At 42.9% G+C, this 20,080-nt stretch overlaps 1 protein-coding gene across 4 annotated transcripts in view; it reads left to right on the top strand.

Annotated features, from left to right (window-relative positions):
- magl (MAX dimerization protein MGA-like) overlaps positions 1 to 20,080 on the top strand; it is a 124,657-nt gene that overhangs the window by 90,121 nt on the left and 14,456 nt on the right. For all 4 annotated transcript variants that reach the window (XM_060917773.1, XM_060917774.1, XM_060917775.1 and 1 more), the window contains exon 22: positions 3,020 to 3,247. In XM_060917773.1, the coding sequence (XP_060773756.1) occupies positions 3,020 to 3,247 (228 nt within the window). The remainder of the gene's footprint in view (positions 1 to 3,019; positions 3,248 to 20,080) is intronic.

Raw genomic sequence — 20,080 nt, 5'->3', positions numbered from 1 at the left:
TGTTGCCCACTGTCAGTCTGTTACACAAAAGCTACTGTTACATGCCCTCCTCTGAGAGACACGATGCCAATTACACTTTTCCAAGCTCATACTAAAATAGTATGCCTCTGTGACCTGAAAGTTAGTAGTGGCCTAGTCCTTCTCATCAGGGACTTTCTGAGAAACCGGCCCCAGCGTGTGTGTTAACAACTGCCTCTCTGAGTCTCTAGTCCTCAACACTGGTGTTCCTCAAGGATGTGTATTAGGCCAAGAAAAAATAATTGTTTGTTTCCGGTTACCTGACCGACCGCTTAAAAAATGCCCTGACCCTAGACTTTTTTGTTAGATGTTTAAAAAAAATGTATTTTCGCCGACCAACAATAAATTTTGAAAAAAAAAATATCTGCATTACAATTTGCATAATATTGTCGATCTGACAAGTGACTAATTCTAAAACGCATATATCGGACAAGAAACACTCATTGATTTCTCACGGCCTCAGTCTGACATCATGACCTCTTTCCGGGAAACTCCGGCTTGTGTTGTACACAACGCTAGGCATCATGGCGGCCAACGAAGTGTTCTCGATTACCGTGATCGGTTGCGACCACATGGAAGATTGTAAGACAATAAGTTCATTTTATAAGTTTTCAACTGTAAAAGAACTCTACGAACATTATCATCCTCCGCTGGACGAGTCATGCAAACAGTATACACACAGCGCCCAGGCTAACGGCGGTATCAATATCACGATGGATATCACCTAAAATTTATTTTTTTAAAAAAAACTACCTACCTGGTATTTTGTGTGATAAAAAAAAAAAATAAAATAAAAAGACCTACCTACCTACCCTATTTTTTTTCAAGATGTAATAGGAAACAAACAATTATTTTTTCTTGGCCTTATCACCCCTGCTTTTCTCCATATACACAAACGAGATACAATGCAACAGTCATGACCTCTCCCTCTTCAAGTATGCAGATGACATGGCCCTAATTGCTTGCCTGCGGGACACAGACAGCTCCCCCTACCTGCAGTACATCAACACCCTGGCTGCATGGTTTGATAGCAGCTTCCTGGATCTCAACGTCACCAAGACCAAGGAGATGTGGCTGGGAAGCAGCAAGAAGGGAGGCAACAAAGATTCTGGGCATGCCTTCAGGCCAATCAGCATGAAGGGTCAGGAAGTGGAGCAGGTCACTCAATTCAAATACCTTGGAACAATAATAGACAGTCAGTTACAATTTCAAGAACACGTGGACTATACATTCAAAAAAGAGAGACAGCGCCTGGCTCTTCTGAGGAAACTCAGGAACCTGAACACTAGTCAGCAGACAATGACCGTGGTCTACAAATCACTGACAGAGAGTGTGCTGACATTTAACATCGTGTCATGGTATGGGCACCTCTCTGTCAAACAAAAAAAACCACACTGGTACAGATCGTCAACCAGGCTGGAAAAATTATTGGACACAAACAATTGCAACTTTCACACCTATACACACGGGCTCTAACAAAAAAAGCATTTCAAGTCTACCAGGACCCCACTCACCCTCTACACTGTGCTTTCCAGATGCTGCCATCAGGACGGAGACTTAAAGTCCCAATGACTAGGAAGAATGGTTACAAGTGGTCATTTATTCCATCAGCTGTGACCATTCTCAACAAAGAACTGCCTAAGCGATAGTGACACATTATAGTTAGTTAGGTTGTGCATCTTAAAAGTTTTTAGTATTAGTACGTAGGGCTGTAACGATATGCGAATCGAAATCGCGATACGCAGAGCCACGATCCGTATCGCAATACAAGAAGGCAGAATCGCGGTACACCCTTTCAAACTTCTCCTCAGCCCAAAAACAGAGGCGCTTCCAAACTTCAATTTATGAATACTTTACTTTTTATTTAAATTACATTTTAAACTTACTTAAATTACTTTTATTTTTTATATCTATTAGTAAGTCGTTTTTTCGCCGACCTGCGACAATCTTCTGCGAGTCACGCAACGTCCACACTCGCCACTGGCAGAGCATTCATTTCTTTTAAGCGGTCGCCATTCTGGTTGCGACGCGGGGAGCGAATCTGTAAACAAGCAGCTCATTGGCTGGCTAGGTGTGCCACAAGCCAATCACAATCACTTGACCGGAAAGGCATGCAGTGTTGCCAGATTGGGCAGGTTTAGGTGCTTTTTGGCTGGTTTTGAACATATTTTGGGGTGGAAAACGTTAGCAATATCTGGCAACACTGTCTGCTTGGGCGGAAGCCTTCTGCGGCAGTTACATTTTGACACACGAGCAATGTTTCACCATAAAAATTCCGTAATTTCCATCTGTTTTCCGCGATCACAGAAAATCATTGGCCCTATGAGAGTGAGACAGTGAGAGAGCCACCCCCCCCCCCCCCCCCAAAAAATCTTAACGGATTTACACGATTTGGAAAAATGACTTTTTCAGAACCGAAAAAAACAGAGCTTCCGGCTCAACAGTATTATTTTGAGAAATAAAACAATCTTTGGATATACATTTGTTCATTTTTGCATACATATTACTCATTCTCTGCAGTGGTCTGAATTATTTGTTATTAAATAGTTAATGTAAGTAAGTAAATGTTAACAAGTCAAATTTACTACTTTAAAAAAACATTTTTTTAAAAATCGTGGGCGTATCGAATCGTGGGTCAAAAATCGCGATTCGAATCGTGAGTTGGGTGTATCGTTACAGCCCTATTAGTATGGTGTTTCTACATCTTTTTCTTTTAACTTTTTAATATTTAACTGAGTGAAATGGACAGAGTAACTGTTCCTTAAGAACACTTTTTCTTCCCCATTTATTTATTTATTTATTGAGTATTATGCTGACTGTGATGTGTGTTTGTCTCTGTGTGTCTTTTATGCCACTACTAAAGAGAAATTTCCATTTCATGCAAGTTTAATGGACAATAAAGAAGTCTAATATTATAAAACATCCTAACTTTTGAGCAGAAAAGTGTTAACTTGCTTAAAAACCTGAAGGTTAACGGATCTCTTCTTTCTCGTTTAAACAGAAAGGACAGACGCTAGAGACGAGGCAAGTTTTAAGGAAAACCATGAACAGCAAAAGCAGTTTGGGTCCCAAAACACCGTGACCTCAGTTGCAGCTCCTCCAGTAAACCCTCGACGGCTAGACAGTGACGGCAACAGACTCCCACCTCGTCTTGGACGCTGGAAAGCCCCTAATTATATACGCAAAAGATCCAAAAAGGCCTTACATCAGGCTTCTATTACCACCACAGGTTAGTATTATACACTTCATTGCATTCATCTTCTCTGAGGTTAGCATCCAGAATTGACCACAGCACTATGTTTAGTGCCAAAGAGATATTTTCTGTGTAGAAGGTTGTAGGATGTCTTCCCTGCAACAGCTTCTGGGCTGTGGGTCCCCCCCCCCTTCAGCGTAACTATGCATTTATTACTCTAGAACCACCTGAGCTATGGGCAACACATGGTTTGCCTCATTCACTGACTGAGACATACTTCCAGAAAATTTCCAGGAGCTGTATGTGACCCATCAGTGCACATATTCTGTCTGGTTTAATAAAACACATCAAATTAAGTTTTTCTGTCCTCGTTTAACTGCTGACTATTTTCGGGCTGTGAGTTGCTTATTAGTGTATTAAAGCTGTTTTGTTTTTATGCCTCCGCCACCTTAAGGTGCAGGAGGCATTATGTTTTCGGGTTGTCCGTGCGTGCGTCTGTCCGTCCCGAAACCTTGTGAACACGATATCTCAAAGGCTAATGAAAGGAATTTCACCAAACTTTCACCATTTGTGCGCTTTGGGACAAACATGAACCGATTAGATTTTGAGATTAAAAGGTCTAAGGTCGGGGCGGCACAGTGGTGTAGTGGTTAGCGCTGTCGCCTCACAGCAAGAAGGTCTGGGTTCGAGCCCCGTGGCTGGTGAGGGCCTTTCTGTGCGGAGTTTGCATGTTCTCCCCGTGTCCGCGTGGGTTTCCTCCAGGTGCTCCGGTTTCCCCCACAGTCCAAAGACATGCAGGTTAGGTTAACTGGTGACTCTAAATTGACCGTAGGTGTGAATGTGAGTGTGAATGGTTGTCTGTGTCTATGTGTCAGCCCTGTGATGACCTGGCGACTTGTCCAGGGTGTACCCCGCCTTTCGCCCGTAGTCAGCTGGGATAGGCTCCAGCTTGCCTGCGACCCTGTAGAACAGGATAAAGCGGCTAGAGATAATGAGATGAGATGGAGGTCTAAGGTCAAGGTCACTGTGAGGTCAAATGTCTGTCCGAAAACCTTGTGAACACAATATCTCCAAGGCAAATGGAAGGAATTTCACCAAACTTTCACCATTTGTGCATTTGGGGACAAACATGAACTGATTAGATTTTGAGGTTAAAAGGTCACAGGTCAAGATTACTGTGAGGTCAAATGTCTGTCCTAAAACCTTGTGAACACAATGTCTCCAAGGTAAATGAAAGGAATTTCACCAAACTTTCACCATTTGTGTAGTCTGGTTAACACCAGACCATATCACAAGTGAAATATGGTCTGGAATCCGCCTATTGAATTTCTCGTAGGGGAGGTGTGGTTTACGATTGTCAACGGCCGTTTATTGGACGTTGCGAATGTCTATTATTTGGCGTATACGTAGCCCATGGCCAATCATGGCAGTTGTACCCGGTGACGTAGTTAGAGCGACGAAGAGGCGAAGAAGAGAAGGAAAGAGAAGGCAAAACAAAAATAGGAAAACAATGGAACCGAACGATTACTTCTCTAAACTATTCAGAACAGTGTCTAAAGCTTGATCGAAAGTTTGGTTCGTATCGCTCGCCGCCATGTTAAATGTGATCTGGAAACAGTCCCAAATAAACTACAAGCTTCCATTTGTCAAGTAGTACGTGTCACCGTCTTTCCACCCCTCCCCACTCTCTGATTGGCTCCCTAACTCAGGCGAGCCTTTAGACCATAGTTTCCATGCTGTCTTTTCAGATCGGAACGATTGTGCAAAGCAGCATGGGATTTCCCAGGCTACCATTTGTGCGCTTTGGGGCAAACATGAACTGATTAGGCCAAAAAAAAAAAAAAGTGTGTTTCCGGTAACCCGACCGATCGAGAATTTCCGCGTCGAAATTGCCGACCGTAAAGTTTTTATTACAAATTTCCCTCTATTTTAGTGTAAGCGGCGTTAGTTTTGTCATTTTTTGTTTCAACGCATTCAAGTTGTGAAAGAAACGATAAAAAGTAAAATGTTTCGCCACTTCTATCCGCCCTCCTGCATAAACATGGAAGCGCACTTGTATACTGAAGGAGGAAGGGAAAACTGAGCCGAGCCGCCATTTTGAATCCTCATTCAAGGCTGTAATGCAAATTGCTTCCTCTTCAGTATACAAGTGCACTTCCATGGCAGGGAAAAACACTACATTTTGCCGCCTATGTAGTCCCCTATTTATACAAATAGGAGTCATTCAGGATTCAGCCATGTTTTTGCTCGACCCAAGTTCTACAGTGGGCTAGGCTAGGCCGTCTGCTTTTAATGGAAGTCGCCTAGCCTAGGACGTTATTTTCACGTTATTTCTTGATAAGGTGTTTTCACGTTATTACATGAAAATATCATGAAATAACGTGATAATTTCGTATCATGAAATTACGTGATGTTGTTATTACATGATAAATATATTGTAAAAACGTGATAACTTTGTTAACAATATCTTTTCACGTAATTACTTGATTCTAAGCCAATTTTTTTTGTGTGGCAGCAATACGCTTCCATAGATCATAACTCGAACTCTCGCGATTTTTTTTTTTTTTTATTCGTTTAAAGATTTAAAACACTTATTTTATTATGATGTGTGGTATAAAGGATTCTGTGCCAAAATACTATTTTGTAAGATGTTTACTTGTGTTAATTTTTTCGAACAAAATAAAAAAAAATTAAGAAAAAAAAAAACTTTTTCCTACCTACCGACCTTATTTTAGTATTTCATGTTACCGGAAACACTTTTTTTTTTTTTTTGGCCTTAGATTTTGAGGTTAAAGGGTCACATGTCAAGATTACTGAGGGGTCAAATGTCCATCCCCAAATCACAACTTAAGGCGTGTAGTGTACCGTTGGTGTCGAGTTCTTTCTAGTTACATTAGTTTCTGTTATGCGTCAGATTTTTAAAGCGGAAGCCATCGATTCTGGAGAAAGATTGTTAATATTTGAATTCAGCAACCAAACAAATACACACTTCCCTTCACTGCTCCTTCAGAACATTCACCACCCCCCAAATTCATGGATGCGCGTTGCCAAGACACTGGCCGAGCTGAGCAAGACAGAAATATGGCAGAGTCCAATGACCTGTCTGTTTCTCATGAAATAAAGCAAACAAGGATTTTGCTAAGGACTGCTGCTTCACAAATGCCAGCGTCAATAACGGGTCCTCTTTGGGCACAAGGAGGAAGAGAGAAAGTTTAAACTTGTATTTTGCTCTGTGATTAATAAGTCATCTCCAAAAAATACCAAGGCACGCTAATTTGCAAAAGTTAAAAAGGCTTTAATAAATGCACTTGGTGTCTACGCGTTTCAACTCCTAGTCTTCATCAAGGCATGTGATGGGCACCAAGGCTTTTTAATTCTTGAAAAGCAGTGTGCCTTTGTATTTTTTTGAAGATGACTTATTGATCACAGAGCAAAAAAACTAACGAGTTAGTTGTTTCGATTGTTTTTACAAAGCTACAGTGACTGAGGCGAGGACCGTAGGTTTGAAGCTCGTCTACCATGGAAGGTAATGTTACCTTGCCGAGCATTTTGAAATATGCATCAATCCAAATAATCCCACTATGCTAGCAAATTTGTGTTTTTAGCTCTGTGGCTATAAGACCCGTTGCAAACAAATAACACAATCAAGGCTTTATCATTATTTCAACCAGATACAGTGGGGACAGTACACAGTGAAACGAAACGTTCCTCCATGATCATGATACTACATAACAGAACTGTGAGACGACACAGGACTACATCAAGAGCACATGTGCAAACATCACAAGACAGTACAATAATTACTAAAACTGGGCAACATTAGCAGTAAAACACAAGCCTAATACACAGTTTTGGGGTGAATAAAGCAATTCAGTAACTAGAAACCAGCACGGAGTTCTTGAGCTATTCCATGTTTACATCAACACAAGCAACCCAGGGCTCGAAATTAAGTTTTTTTCTTTGTGTCCCCCAGTGGTCCCGAATTCTGTGTTGTATTGTCCCGAATGGAAGCAATAGTGTCCCCATTTTTTCCTCTCTGAAATAACCAGTGGTTAATATTATCATATGAAGTTACTATTATATTTGTAACTATGCAATTTTGAACCCTTTATATCATTTTTACAATAAGTCACAAGACACAAGCGACACATGTCCTATACATCATCTACTTCAAAATTACAGTTATTGCATTTTCAGTTTATTAAACTTTGGCGATCTCACTGTATGAATAGATACCCGTTTATTTAAAGGGGCCAACTAGCTCATTCAGAAAATGTTTCAACTCCCTACATCTGCAGTACACTTTAGTTGAAAATAAGACCCCTTTTATGTTCATTTCATCTACTTATACCTTGAATATCTGTTGGCACTTATAAGGCCAACTTATAATTTTCACCATTACCGTTATCCATTTTTATGAACTTTCCGTTATCCATTTTATGAACTTTCGCTGCCGAAACGTGGGTGCAAATGTTAGCAACATCAGCATAGTGGCAGGTCCGAGCCTAGTTGTGCTGCTGACTGACTAAACTTTCTGAACTAGAAAGACACCAAGAAAACTCACTTATTCTGTTGAACGGTATCTTCCGTCAATATCATCCACATCATTCCTGTTGTATTTTATAACGTGTCTAACAGTGTTCATTAAGTTCATTCAGTTGCTAGCGTTGCCTGCAGACCAGGCGATGACACTTTGGATCCTGAAGGTCCCGGAGACGTTATGTCTGGGCTTTCAGTTTCTTCCCCGCGGTCGGTCCGCTTCAACCACTTCAGCATTTTTGTTCTGGCAAGAGTCGGCGCAGCGTGTGCGCTAGCAATTCCATTCCAAGTCCATATAATGCGGACTCCGGCCGAAGATTCTAGAACAGAATGCGCTGCTCTGTAGCCTACGGATGCAGGTGCATCGAAAGTGTAGCTACTATGTATTTTTCGCTGTTAACGTTTTAAAATTAAAATTGACAAATTAGGTGAATGTCTACGTATGTGTTACGGCTTTGTAAATAATATTAATGTAGAACTTTTTTTCTAGATCTATTTTTTTCCATTGTCCCGGGATTGTCCCAGATATGATAATTTTGTGTCCCGATGACATTTTTTATGGTCCCCGGTACGTCGGGACACCGTTAGTTTCGAGCGCTGAAGCAACCCCTTTACTGCAGAGACATGCATTTCTGTTGGTATGAAACGAGGCAAGCCAGTCTAGCTGAATGGCAGTGCCTGGAACTCCGTCACTGAGCCGCGTGTCCGTAAAAACAGACCGCAATCTCTAAACTCAAGCTGAATAGTCTGCTGGAGTCGGATGTAGTCCAGTTTCTTGTCCAGGGAGCAGGAAAAAATACAAAGCCCCCTTTTTTTTTTTTTGCCTTTTTCTTCCCCTTCTCGCTTTCTCACACATCCTCGCACATCTATATATGTGACCCCTCACCGAATCCAGGGACACATGTCGGCCGAAACGAATCCGAGATAATCGCAAAAGAAGCATTTTTTTTTTCGAAATTTTTTTTTCATCATGTGCAAGTTGAGATCTTGAAGAATGCAATCAGTATTTCAGATAATAGATTGTTTTGTTGGAAAAGCATACATTTTTTGTTGCAAATTGTCTCGTTTTTGTCAGGACTGTAGCCTGCTGGGGGGTGTGGGTAAATTACCATATGGGCCATTCACATGAAGATTTAAGTCTTTTGGGGGTTTTTTTCCGCGAATCAGCTGTATGATACGGGCTGAGCGCATGGCTACTTAACCTGCATACAGGCGTGTGATTTCACTATGGAATGAGTTACTAAACAGAGCGCAGAGGAGCTGAAACACCGCGAAGCAAACAGACACTCGGTATTTACATCAGAGATGAACATTTCTAGCAAAAAAAACCGCAACCTCGTTTTCCAGATTGAATGGAATACTTGAATGATCGGATGATACACGGACCGTTCTAGGGCTACATTCCATCGGAGGCATTGGTGTGTGCAAGGCGCCGTTTCTCTTTCTGATGGGGTGAGTTTATTAATCTAAGGCTGTGTGGTTATTTTTGCATGTAACGGAGAGTGCTGTGGTTTGGTTAAGCCTAGGTCACAACCAGACGTACGATTTTTTGGCTGTGTGATTTTTGGCGTTTCCCAAATCGCTGCTTTTTTTTTGTTTTTGTTCACGGAGAAAGACGCGCGTTGGCCGTAAGTTTGTCTTGCAACCTGAAAAAAATGTAAGCGCCCGTAGAGTTTGTTTGACATGACGAAGAACCTCTGCGGCCGGTCTGCGGCTCGAAAATCAGCACATCACACACGCGCTCTCGTGCATTTCTTGCGTTTTTTGCGTGTAGACCGGCTGTAGGAGCACGGTACGGCCGGTTGTGACCGAGGCTTTACATGAAACTAGTGTTGTGTTAGTTGTGTCATCATCGTGCTATCTTTCTTTCTTACGGTGTGAGTAATTTTTCAACCACAAAACGTTAAAGTATACTTTAGGACTTATTTTTGTACTTCATAATTGTGTTGGGCATACTTTGCATGGAAGGAAAATTGACGTGGTGATCTTTGTTTACATGAAAGTAGTATCGTGCTAGCTCGTAGGGGGTAGGGCTTTCCTTAATGTCATGCAAATGAGCACCATTATGTGCCCGCCCTACACCCAGAGTAGCTGAGATGGAAAACTTTGAGGGCGATTTTCTCCCTTTTCTGTTTTAAGAAGTATACACTTTCAAAAGGCCACACATTCTTCAAATATTGTCATATCTCCACATGGAAGGCATCATTGGAAAGCTTAGAAACTGTACTTTCTGAATCTGTCAATAACTCAAAATGCCCCCGGGCCGACATGTGTCCCTGGATTCTGTGATCTGCCACATATGCACCCTCTCCTGACCAGTGGCCTTTTCTTCTTCTTCTTTGAGCTTTATGGCCAGATGGCAAAGAATGAATTGATGCATTACTATCACCAAGTGGTATGGAGTGTGGATCACTGTCCTCCTCGCTCCCTTTCCCCAATCCCCCTTTATTCCCCCCCATGTTGTGGAGGAAAACTAATGCCCTGCCCCTTGTTGGTGATTGGCTGGAATAGTGTTGTGTTAGGTCAGAACTAATTTGTTTGTTTCCCATTTAAAGAGCACCGGAATTTTTTTTTTTTTTTCCTTTCAGCGTACACAGAACAGACAGTCTGAAGAGATTTGGAAAAAAAAAGTGCACTGGGTTAGAGTTGATGACTGCACATTTAATGGAATCATCATCGTTTGGCTGCTCCTGATTAGGGGTCGCCACAGCAGATCTTTCGTCTCCATTGCTCCCTGTCTTCTACATCCTTCTCTACCACACCTGCCACTTTCATGTCCTCTCTCACCACATCCATGTATCTCCTCTTTGGCCTTCCTCGTTTTCGTGTGCCTGGCAGCTCCATCCTCAACATTCTCCTTCCAACATGCTCTGCATCTCTTCTCAGGATGTGCCCATACCATCTCAGTCTCATCTCTCTTAGCTTCATTCCCAAGCTCTCCGCATGTGCTGTCCCTCTGATGTGCTCGTTCCTTATCCTGTCCAACCTCCCATCGCAAACCTTAACATCCTCAACTCCGCCACCTCCAACTTTGCCTCCTGTCTCTTCGTTAAGGGTCCGGTCTCCAATCCATACATCACAGCTGATCTCACTACTGTCTTATACATCTTACCTTTCACTTTTGCTGGGACTTTCCGATCACAAATGACCCCTGAAATCCTTCTCCAACTGCTCCACCCTGCCTGCACTCTCTTTCTCACCTCACTATCGCAGCCCCCATTTTCCTGCACAGTTGACCCCAGGTACTTGAATTCATCAACTTTCTTTACGTCTGCTCCTTGCATCTTCACTACACTCTCATCGCCGTTCTCATTGATGCACATGTATTCTGTTTTGCTCCTGCTCACCTTCATTCTTCTTCGTTCCAATGCATACCTCCATCTCTCCAAACCCAGCTCAACCTCCTTTCTACTTTCACCACATATCACAATATCATCCGCAAGCATCATGTTCCATGGTGACTCTTGCCTCACTTCGTCCGTCAAGCTATCCATCGCTACGGCAAACAAGAAAGGACTCAAAGCAGATCCTTGATGGAGTCCCACCTTCACCTTGAACCATTCAGTTGTTCCAACTGCACACCTCACTGCTGTTTCACTGTTCTCATACATGTCTAGCACCGCTCTGATATAGTTCTCATTCACTCCACTCTTTCTCATACAATACCATAACTCATCTCTCGGCACTCTATCGTATGCCTTCTCCAGGTCTACAAAGACAATGTAGCTTCTCTGTACTTCTCCATTAACATTCTTAAAGCAAAAATTGCATCCAATGTGCTCTTCCTTGGTATAAACCCGTACTGCTGTTCACAGATTGCTACCTCTCTTCTCAATCTCGCCTCCAATACCCTTTCCCATAGCCTCATGGTGTGGCTCATCAATTTTATTCCTCTGTAATTACTGCAGCTCTGTACATCTCGCTTATTCTTGTATACTGGGACTAGCACACTCTCCATTCATTTGGCATTTTCTCATTCTCTAGGATCTTATTAAACAATCTCGTTAGGAACTTCACAGCCGTCTCACCCAAACATCTCCAAGCCTCAATCGGGATATCATCTGGTCCGACTGCTTTCCCAGTCTTCATTCTTTTCATGGCTGCCCTCACCTCATCCTTACTAACCAACTCTGCTTCCTGATTTGCTGTCTCCAATGAATCTGACCTTTTCTCTCTTGGATTCTCCTCATTTAATAAATCCTCAAAGTACTCTTTCCACCTTCTTAATACACTCTGTCAGCACATTTCCATTTACATCTTTCATCACTCTTATCTGCTGTACATCCCTCGCTTCCCTGTCTCTCTGCCTAGCTAGTCTGTACAGGTCTTTCTCTCCTTCTTTGGTCTCCAGTCTTTCATACAACTCCTGGTATGCATCTGCTTTCGCCTTCGCTACCGCTCTTTTTGCCTTCTGTCTCATCTCTCTGTATAACCGCCTGCTTTCCTCGTCTCTCTGCTCGTCCCAATTCTTCTTTGCTAGCCTCTTTTCTCTTTTATAATTTCCTGCATTTCTTTGTTCCACCACCATGTCTCCTTGTCTTCCCGATGACCACCCTAGCACCTTCCTTGCTGCCTCTCTTACTAGTACAGCAGTAGTATCCCAATCTTCTGGCAGACTTCCATGACCACTCCATGCTCGTCTCATTTCTTCCCTAAACTCCTTCTGATGATCACTCTCTTTTAGTTTCGGCTCCACTATTTCACGCTTCCTCTTTTTTCGCTTTCAAGCTCATCCTGCACACGACCACTTGATGTTGTCTAGCTACACGCTCCCCTGCCATCACTTTACAGTCTCCAATCTCCTTCAGGTTACCCCTTCTGCAGAGTATGTAGTTCACCTGTGTAGATCTTCCTCCACTCTTAAACGTCACCCTGTGCTGCTCTTTCTTCTCGAAGTATGTATTGACTATTGCCAAATTCATCCTCTTTGAAAAATCAACCACCATTTGCCCTTCCACATTTCTCTCTCTTTCACCATATCTGCCCATCACGCCCTTATCTCCTTTGTTTCCCTCGCCAACATGTCCATTGAAATCTGCTCCTATCAGCACGTGCTCCTCCCTCGGTATACTTTCTACCACTTCATCCATCTTTTCCCAGAAAGACTCTTCTCTTCATTCTCACATCCAACTTGTGGGGCGTACGCACACACAACATTGATTACCACTCCTTGAATCTCCAACTTCATGCCTATCACTCTATCTGACACCCTCTTCACATCAATCACACTGCTGACCAACTCTCCTCTCAAAACAATACCAACACCATTTCTCTTTCCATCGACTCCATACTAAAACAACTTGCATCCATCTCCAATGTTCTTGGCCTTGCTTCTCTTTCACCTCGTCTCCTGCACACACAAAATGTCCAGCTTCCTTCTTTCCATCGTACCTGCTAACTCTCTCGCTCTGCCAGTCAATGTTCCCACATTCAGTGTTCCTACCCTCAATTCTAAGCTCCTTCCCTTCCATCTTTCACGCTCTCTCCTAAAGGCCAATTTATGCTGACAACCCAGTCCTCGCAGACGGTGTCGCAGACAGTGTCTGCGTAGCCCCCCCACCTTCGCAGACGCTCTGCGCACACCTCCCAAAAATTGTGACCACCGCAGAAGCCTCGCAGACAGCGCCGCAGACAAGAGGGCTCTGATTGGTCCACTCTACCTGCTGTACACGCACTTCCGCTTCCCTACTTTCCCGGTTTTTGTTTTCACGACTGGCATTTTTAAAAACACGAGCGAAGATGGAGCAGCATGAAGAGTGGTTGATTGAGGAAGTACGTACATCTATACGACTCCAGTTCTAGTCATTATAAAAAAAAAAAGTTCTAGTCATTATAAGTAACTGGAGGATAAACACTCCACTAACCACACCCACCAACTACTCCTAGCGACTTCGACACCCCCCCCCCCCGCGTTGTGCCGGTGAATAACATCGCGCACGCCTATTCCCCCGCTCAACAATAAATTACAACTGTCTGCGAAAAGCTATCTGCGAAAGCCTTGTCGCAAGAGCATGCAGAGGCCTTAACACGCCTCCCTCCTCTCTTTCTCCTTCTCCGTTTTGACGCAACAGCAGCACACTTTCCACCAGCACCCTGTTGACCAACAGTACCGGAGGTGGTCGTTGTTAACCCAGGCCCCGACCGATCCGGTATGGTATTTCTCTTTTCAGTCCGCATGTTAGATTTGGCACGGTTTTACACCGGATGCCTTTCCTGATGCAACCCTCTCCAATTTATCCGGGCTTGGGACCGGCACCAAGAGTACGCCCATGCACCCCCAGTACACCTTTAACGGAATACATATTTTAAACTAGAAAAGCACTCGGAGAGCGCAGACCTCCGCCAAGAATCCTTTAAAAAAAAATCCAGGATCCAGAAGGTGATCCGGATCACCGCCAAAATTTTAATGGATTGTTACTTGTGCCCAGTCACACCTCTGGAAAAAATTTCAGAGCAATCCATTCATAACTTTTTCCATAATGTTGCTAACAGACAAACCAACAAACAAACCAACGCTACCGAAAACATAACCTCCTTGGTGGAGGTAAAAAGGATGGGGCATACAAGCATGTTTTTAGCCTACAAGAGACATTAAGTACAGTGTCTTGCAAAAGTATTTATTTCCCAAGGTGTTTGTTCTGTTTTGTTGCATTACAAGCTGGAATTAAAATGGATTTTTGGAGGGTTAGCACCATTTGATTTTCACAACATGCCTACCACTTTTAAAGGTGAAAATTGTTTTTTATTGTGACACAAACAATAATTAAGATGGAAAAAAACTGAAATCTGGAGTGTGCATAGGTATTCACCCCCTTTCCTATGAAACCCCTAAATAAGAGCTGGTCCAACCAATTCAGTTCATAAGTCACATAATTAGTTGATTTTAAAATCCACTTGTGTGTAAAGTGTCACGTGATCTGTCGCATGATGTCTGTATAAATCAACCTGTTCTGGAAGGACCCTGACTCTGCAACACTACTAAGCAAGCAACATGAAAAACAAGGAGCATCCAAACAGGTCAGAGACAAAGTTGTGGAGAAGTACAGATCAGGGTTGGGTTATAAAAAATAAATATCCCAAACTCTGAATATCCCACAGAGCACCATTAAATCCATTATAGCAAAATGGAAAGAATATGGCACCACTACAAACCTGACAAGAGAAGGCCATCCACCAAAACTCACAGACTGGGCAAGGAGGGCATTAATCAGAGATGCAACAAAGATAACACTCAAGGTGCTGCAAAGATCCACAGTGGAGATGGGAATATCTCTCCATAGAACCACCTTAAGCCGTACACTCCACAGAGCGGGGCTTTATGGAAGAGTGGCCAGAAAAAAAGCCCTTGCTTAAGAAAACGTGTTTGGAGTTTGCCCAACAGCATGTGGTGGACTCCCCAAACACATGGAAGAAGATTCTCTGGTCAAATGAGATTAAAATTGAATTTTTTGGCCATCTTGGGAAATGCCATGTGTGGTGCAAACCCATCACCCTGAGAACACCATCCCTACAGTGAAGCATGGTGGTGGCAGCATCATGCTGTGGGGATATTTTTCATCTGCAGGGACAGAAAAGCTGGTCAGGACTGAAGGAATGATGGATGGCATGAAATACAGGGCAATTCTGGAGGAAAACCTGTTTGAGTCGGCCAGAGGTTTGAGACTGGGATGAAGGTTCACGTTCCAGCAGGACAATGACCCTAAACATACTGCTAAAGCTACACTGGAGTGGTTTAAAGGGAAACGTTTAAATGTCTTGGAATGGCCTAATCAAAGCCCAGACCTTAATCCAATTGAGAATCTGTGGCATAACTTGAAGACTGCTGTACACCAACGCAACCCATCTAACTTGAAGGAGTTGGAGCAATTTTACCTTGAGGAATGGGCAAAAATCCCAGTGGCTAGATGTGCTAAGCTAATAGAGACATACCCCAAGAGACTTGCAGCTGTAATTGCACACTCCAGATGTCTGTCTTTTTTTTTTTTTCATCTTAAATCTTAACTAGACAGGGACACTCTAACGAGTGCAAACCCCGCCTTTTCCCTATTAAAATACATTGGGTGAAAATTTCGAAGTTCTGCCATGACCTTGACCTTTGACCTCCAAAATTTAATGGTTTCCTTCCTGGGTGATTGGCAACACATGTACAAAATTTGGTCCAAATCGATCCATTGGTTCTTGAGATATCTTGCAGACACACAGACAGACAGACAGATACACACAGACTGACGCAGGTGAAAATAATAACCCCTCCGACTACTGTCGGCGGGGTTAATTATTGTTTGTGTCACAATAAAACAGCAATTTTGACATTTAAAGTTGTCGGCATCAGGGGCGTGTTTAGCCTATTTTTGGGGGTGCTCAAGCACCCCCAAAAACAAGCTCAGCACCCCCTAGCTCAGCACTCTCAAAAACACTGCTTTTGGACGTAATTTTCAGAAATAAGTGCCCTTGCGCACTGCGCAATGAATGTGTGCGCGGGCATGTGTGTTCTTGAATTCACCTGTTACGTGATAGTTCTATGAGCAGTAAAATACCTCTCCTCCTTGCGTCCCCTCTGATTGGGTTGCCTGTCCGCGCGAGTGCTTGCTACGACATGGTGTTTTTTTTAACTGGATTCCACGCCGATGAGGAACTCGAAGTAGCACCTGAGTATTACTGGCATAGCGAGATGTGAAGGTACGGACTGGAGTTAAGCAATTAACAATTACCACTGTTCAAAATGAATAGCTCCAGCATTACAAATGCAGTAGTAGGTCTTGTTTAGTTAAACTATAACGTAAATATTGTAAATGTGTAGATATCATAGTTTATTGGGTCAGCTTCTGTTAAAACATTGCATAAGTCTAGTCTTGTCTAGTCTAGTCTTCTTGTCTAGTTAAGTCTAGTGTAAATGCGGAATAAACGTGGAAACACTGTCGTTCAAGCCAGGTGCCTCTGTCAGCTCTGGGGGCTAAGCACCCCCAAAGATCAGATGCTAGAATCGCCCCTGGTCGGCATGTTGTGTAAATCAAATGGTGCTAACCCTCCAAAAATCCATTTAAATTCCAGCTTGTAATGCGATGAAACGGGACAAACACCAAGGGGGATGAATACTTTTGCAAGACACTGTACTGAATGTAATGTGGGTAAATGTTATTGTTTTACACTTTTAAAGTTTTATTGTTTGTTTAAACTAGAGATGTATTTGGAAAAGTATTACTCTGAAACCCACAGAAGAAAGGTAAACGTTTCTTGGTATGCAACCAGACACATCCTCTTTGCCAACAGATCAGCGTTCACCTAAAGGTTGGTGAACACACAGCACCATACATAAGGATGATGCGAGGTTAGCTTTTTGACTTGTAGCAGGCCAGAGTGTAAAGTCATGTCAATCTGGAATTTAAAAAAAGAAAGGATGGGTCAAGGATTTGCAAAAAAAAAAAAAAAAAAACTTTCGAAGCCTTGCTATTGCTTCACATTTGCAATCCTGGCAAAATTGTGTTTGCGATCTCAAAATTTACATTTTCTATTGGAGTTGAAACTCAAAAGCTGACCGTTTAACACCCAAACAGAAACAGAAGTCATATAAATTTCTGTCTGGAACATAATGTTGTTGAATGTTGAAAATGTATGAAAAATTGTTAGCAAATGCCATAAACTTAGGAAAAAATCAATAAGGAGCAAATTAATTAAACATGTTAAGCTGTTTAAAGAGGCTCTGTATTCTCAGGAACCCCAAATAGAACATGTGTGACTCTCAAGTCAAATAACACAAAGGTGTGTTGGCCTTTTATAAATCAGGCAATGGCTATTACATGTCTGAAAATGCCCATGTGTGGTGTTAGGGCAATAATTAAGAAGTTTAAAATAAACAGAGCTGTAATTAATCTGCCAGGAAGTAGGCGCAAATGTATCCCCGTACCCCCTCCCCCCCAATACACACACAGTGAGGAGGATGGTTCAAGAGGCACAATGTCTCCAGGGATCATGGTTGTAAATTTTTGGCAAAGATGGACACGTTTTTGTGGTTGAAAATCTCTAAATCTACAATTAACTGCTATCTGCAGGCCAGCAAACTATTTGGAAGGAAGAACAATACCTTTGCTTTTATGGATCTATCTACAAACATAAGCACTTGGACTGGAAAAGGGTTCTATGGTCAGATAAGATAAAACAGTGGGTTTAGCATAAAATGTAGATGATCTATACAGATAATTACCTGATCCCATTGTTAAGCATGGTGGGGGATCTGTAATGTTGTGAGGTGTGGGGTTCCCTAGTCTGGCTAACGCGACTTCAAAGCTCTACGAGCATTTGGTCTGGCAAAGATATTAAGCCCAACCGTTTCCCAGAGCCCGTGGTTGACCCGCCTCCCTGAAATGCCTCAGTTTGCTACTGGTCGAAGCCAGAAAAGGCTGTGACGAAGCTTAAACCAATCACATCACTCTTTCCTCTGACGTATGTGACGCGACGATAGGATTCTCGCTGAGCCCCACTGATTTGGCTACTAGCGGGGCTAACTGGTAGATTAAACTCTTACCGAAGCCGGTTGGGAGCAGGGCGAAAACGTCCTTCCTTTCAATAAATACCTCCAGGGCTGCTCTTTGCTCCGTTTTCAATGAGAACTTCCCGTTGAATGCTTTCAATACAGCATGATTCTGTAAACAATCTGTGGCTTCCGGTTGCAGTTCTACTACGTCACTGCCTTGAACACGCCTCTACCCAGGGCCGTTGGAGATGCTCAAAGTTGATTGGTTCCCGATTTTTTCGGGAGCTTGGAAGAGCTGGAGATAGCTTGCCTGGCCAGACTAAGCTCGCAACAGGCCCTCGTGTTGCGTCACGCTTAGGATGGGCGGGCCCAGGCTAGGGGTTCCCACCCCCTCCTCTCTAAAAGGCCTGAGAACATTGTGTCATGGACTCCACAATGTACCAGGAGATTTTAAATAAAAATCATATCTGGCTGCCTCTGCCAAGAAGTTGCACCTGGTTCGTGGTTGGATTGCAGTTCCAGTGACCTCCAAGATTGAGCCAAATTCTCACAGAAATGGTCCCATGTCCACAGAATCAAGCTTTTGCTGTGGCAATTCCAGTCAATTTCCCTCAATCCCACTGAAAACCTGTGAGCTGAGCGAAAAAAAAGCACTCACAAATGAGAGCAGATCCTCCAGGGCTCGAGGTCTTGAGAGATTTTGTATCAAGGAGTCTCCGTTTAATTACTCTCTTATATTCATTTTCATCAGGCATTATACAGTGAATTTTAAAATTGTACGCACCCCATTAAAACGATTTTTTTTTTTTACATCAAAAAAAAAACTAAGAGTCCACGATAAATAATGTCAAAACTTTTCCCACCTTTAATGTGACCTATAACCTGTACAATCCAATTGAAAAACAAACAAGTCTGTTAAGGGGGAAAAAATAAACGTACAATAAGCTGGTTGCATAAGTGTACACACCCTTAAACTAATACTTTGTTGAAGCACCTTTTGATTTAATTGCAGCATTCAGTCTTTTTGGGTTGGAGTCCATCAGCCTGCCACATCTAGACTTGGCAGTATTTGCTCACTCTTCCTTGCAAAAGCGTTCCAAATCGGTCAGATTGCGAGGGCGTCTCTTGTGCACAGCCCTCTTCAGGTCACCCCACAGATTTTCAGTTGGATTTAGGTCTGGGCTCTGGCTGGGCTGTTCCAAAACTTTTTTTTGGGGGGGGGTGTCATTGTCATGCTGAAAGATGAAATTCAGCTTCAGCTTTCTAGCAGACACCTGCAGGTTTTGGGCCAAAATTGAGTGGTATTTAGAACCGTTCATAATTCCCTCCACCTTGACTAAAGCCCCTGTTCCAGCTGAAGAAAAACAACACCAAAACATGACGCTGCCACCACCATGCTTCACCGTGGGTATGGGGTTCTTTTGGTGATGCGCAGTGTTGTTTTTGCGCCAAACATACCTTTTGGAATTGTGGCCAAAAAGTTCAACCTTGGTTTCATCAGACCATAACACATTTTCCCACATGCTTTTGGGAGAGTTGATGGGTCCCCCCCAAAAAAAAAAAAAATTTAGCCCAGCCTGGATGTTTTTCTTTGACCCTACCTCATAGTCCAGACATATGGAGAATACGGGAGATTGTTGTCACATGTAGTACACAACCAGTACTTGCCAGAAATTCCTGCAGCTCCTTCAGTGTTGCTGTAGGCCTCTTGACAGCCTCCCTGACCAGTTTTCGTCTTGCCTTTTCATCAATTTTGGAGGGATGTCCAATTCTCGGTAATCTCACTGTTGTCCCATATTTTCTCCACTTCTTGATGACTGTCTTCACTGTGCTCCATGGTATATCTAATGCCGTGGAAA

This window comes from Neoarius graeffei, chromosome 3 (assembly GCF_027579695.1).
Source record: "Neoarius graeffei isolate fNeoGra1 chromosome 3, fNeoGra1.pri, whole genome shotgun sequence".
Taxonomy (NCBI): Eukaryota; Metazoa; Chordata; class Actinopteri; order Siluriformes; family Ariidae; genus Neoarius; species Neoarius graeffei.
The sequence above is the reverse complement of the archived record's forward strand: the minus strand, read 5'-3'. Positions and strand labels throughout refer to the sequence as shown.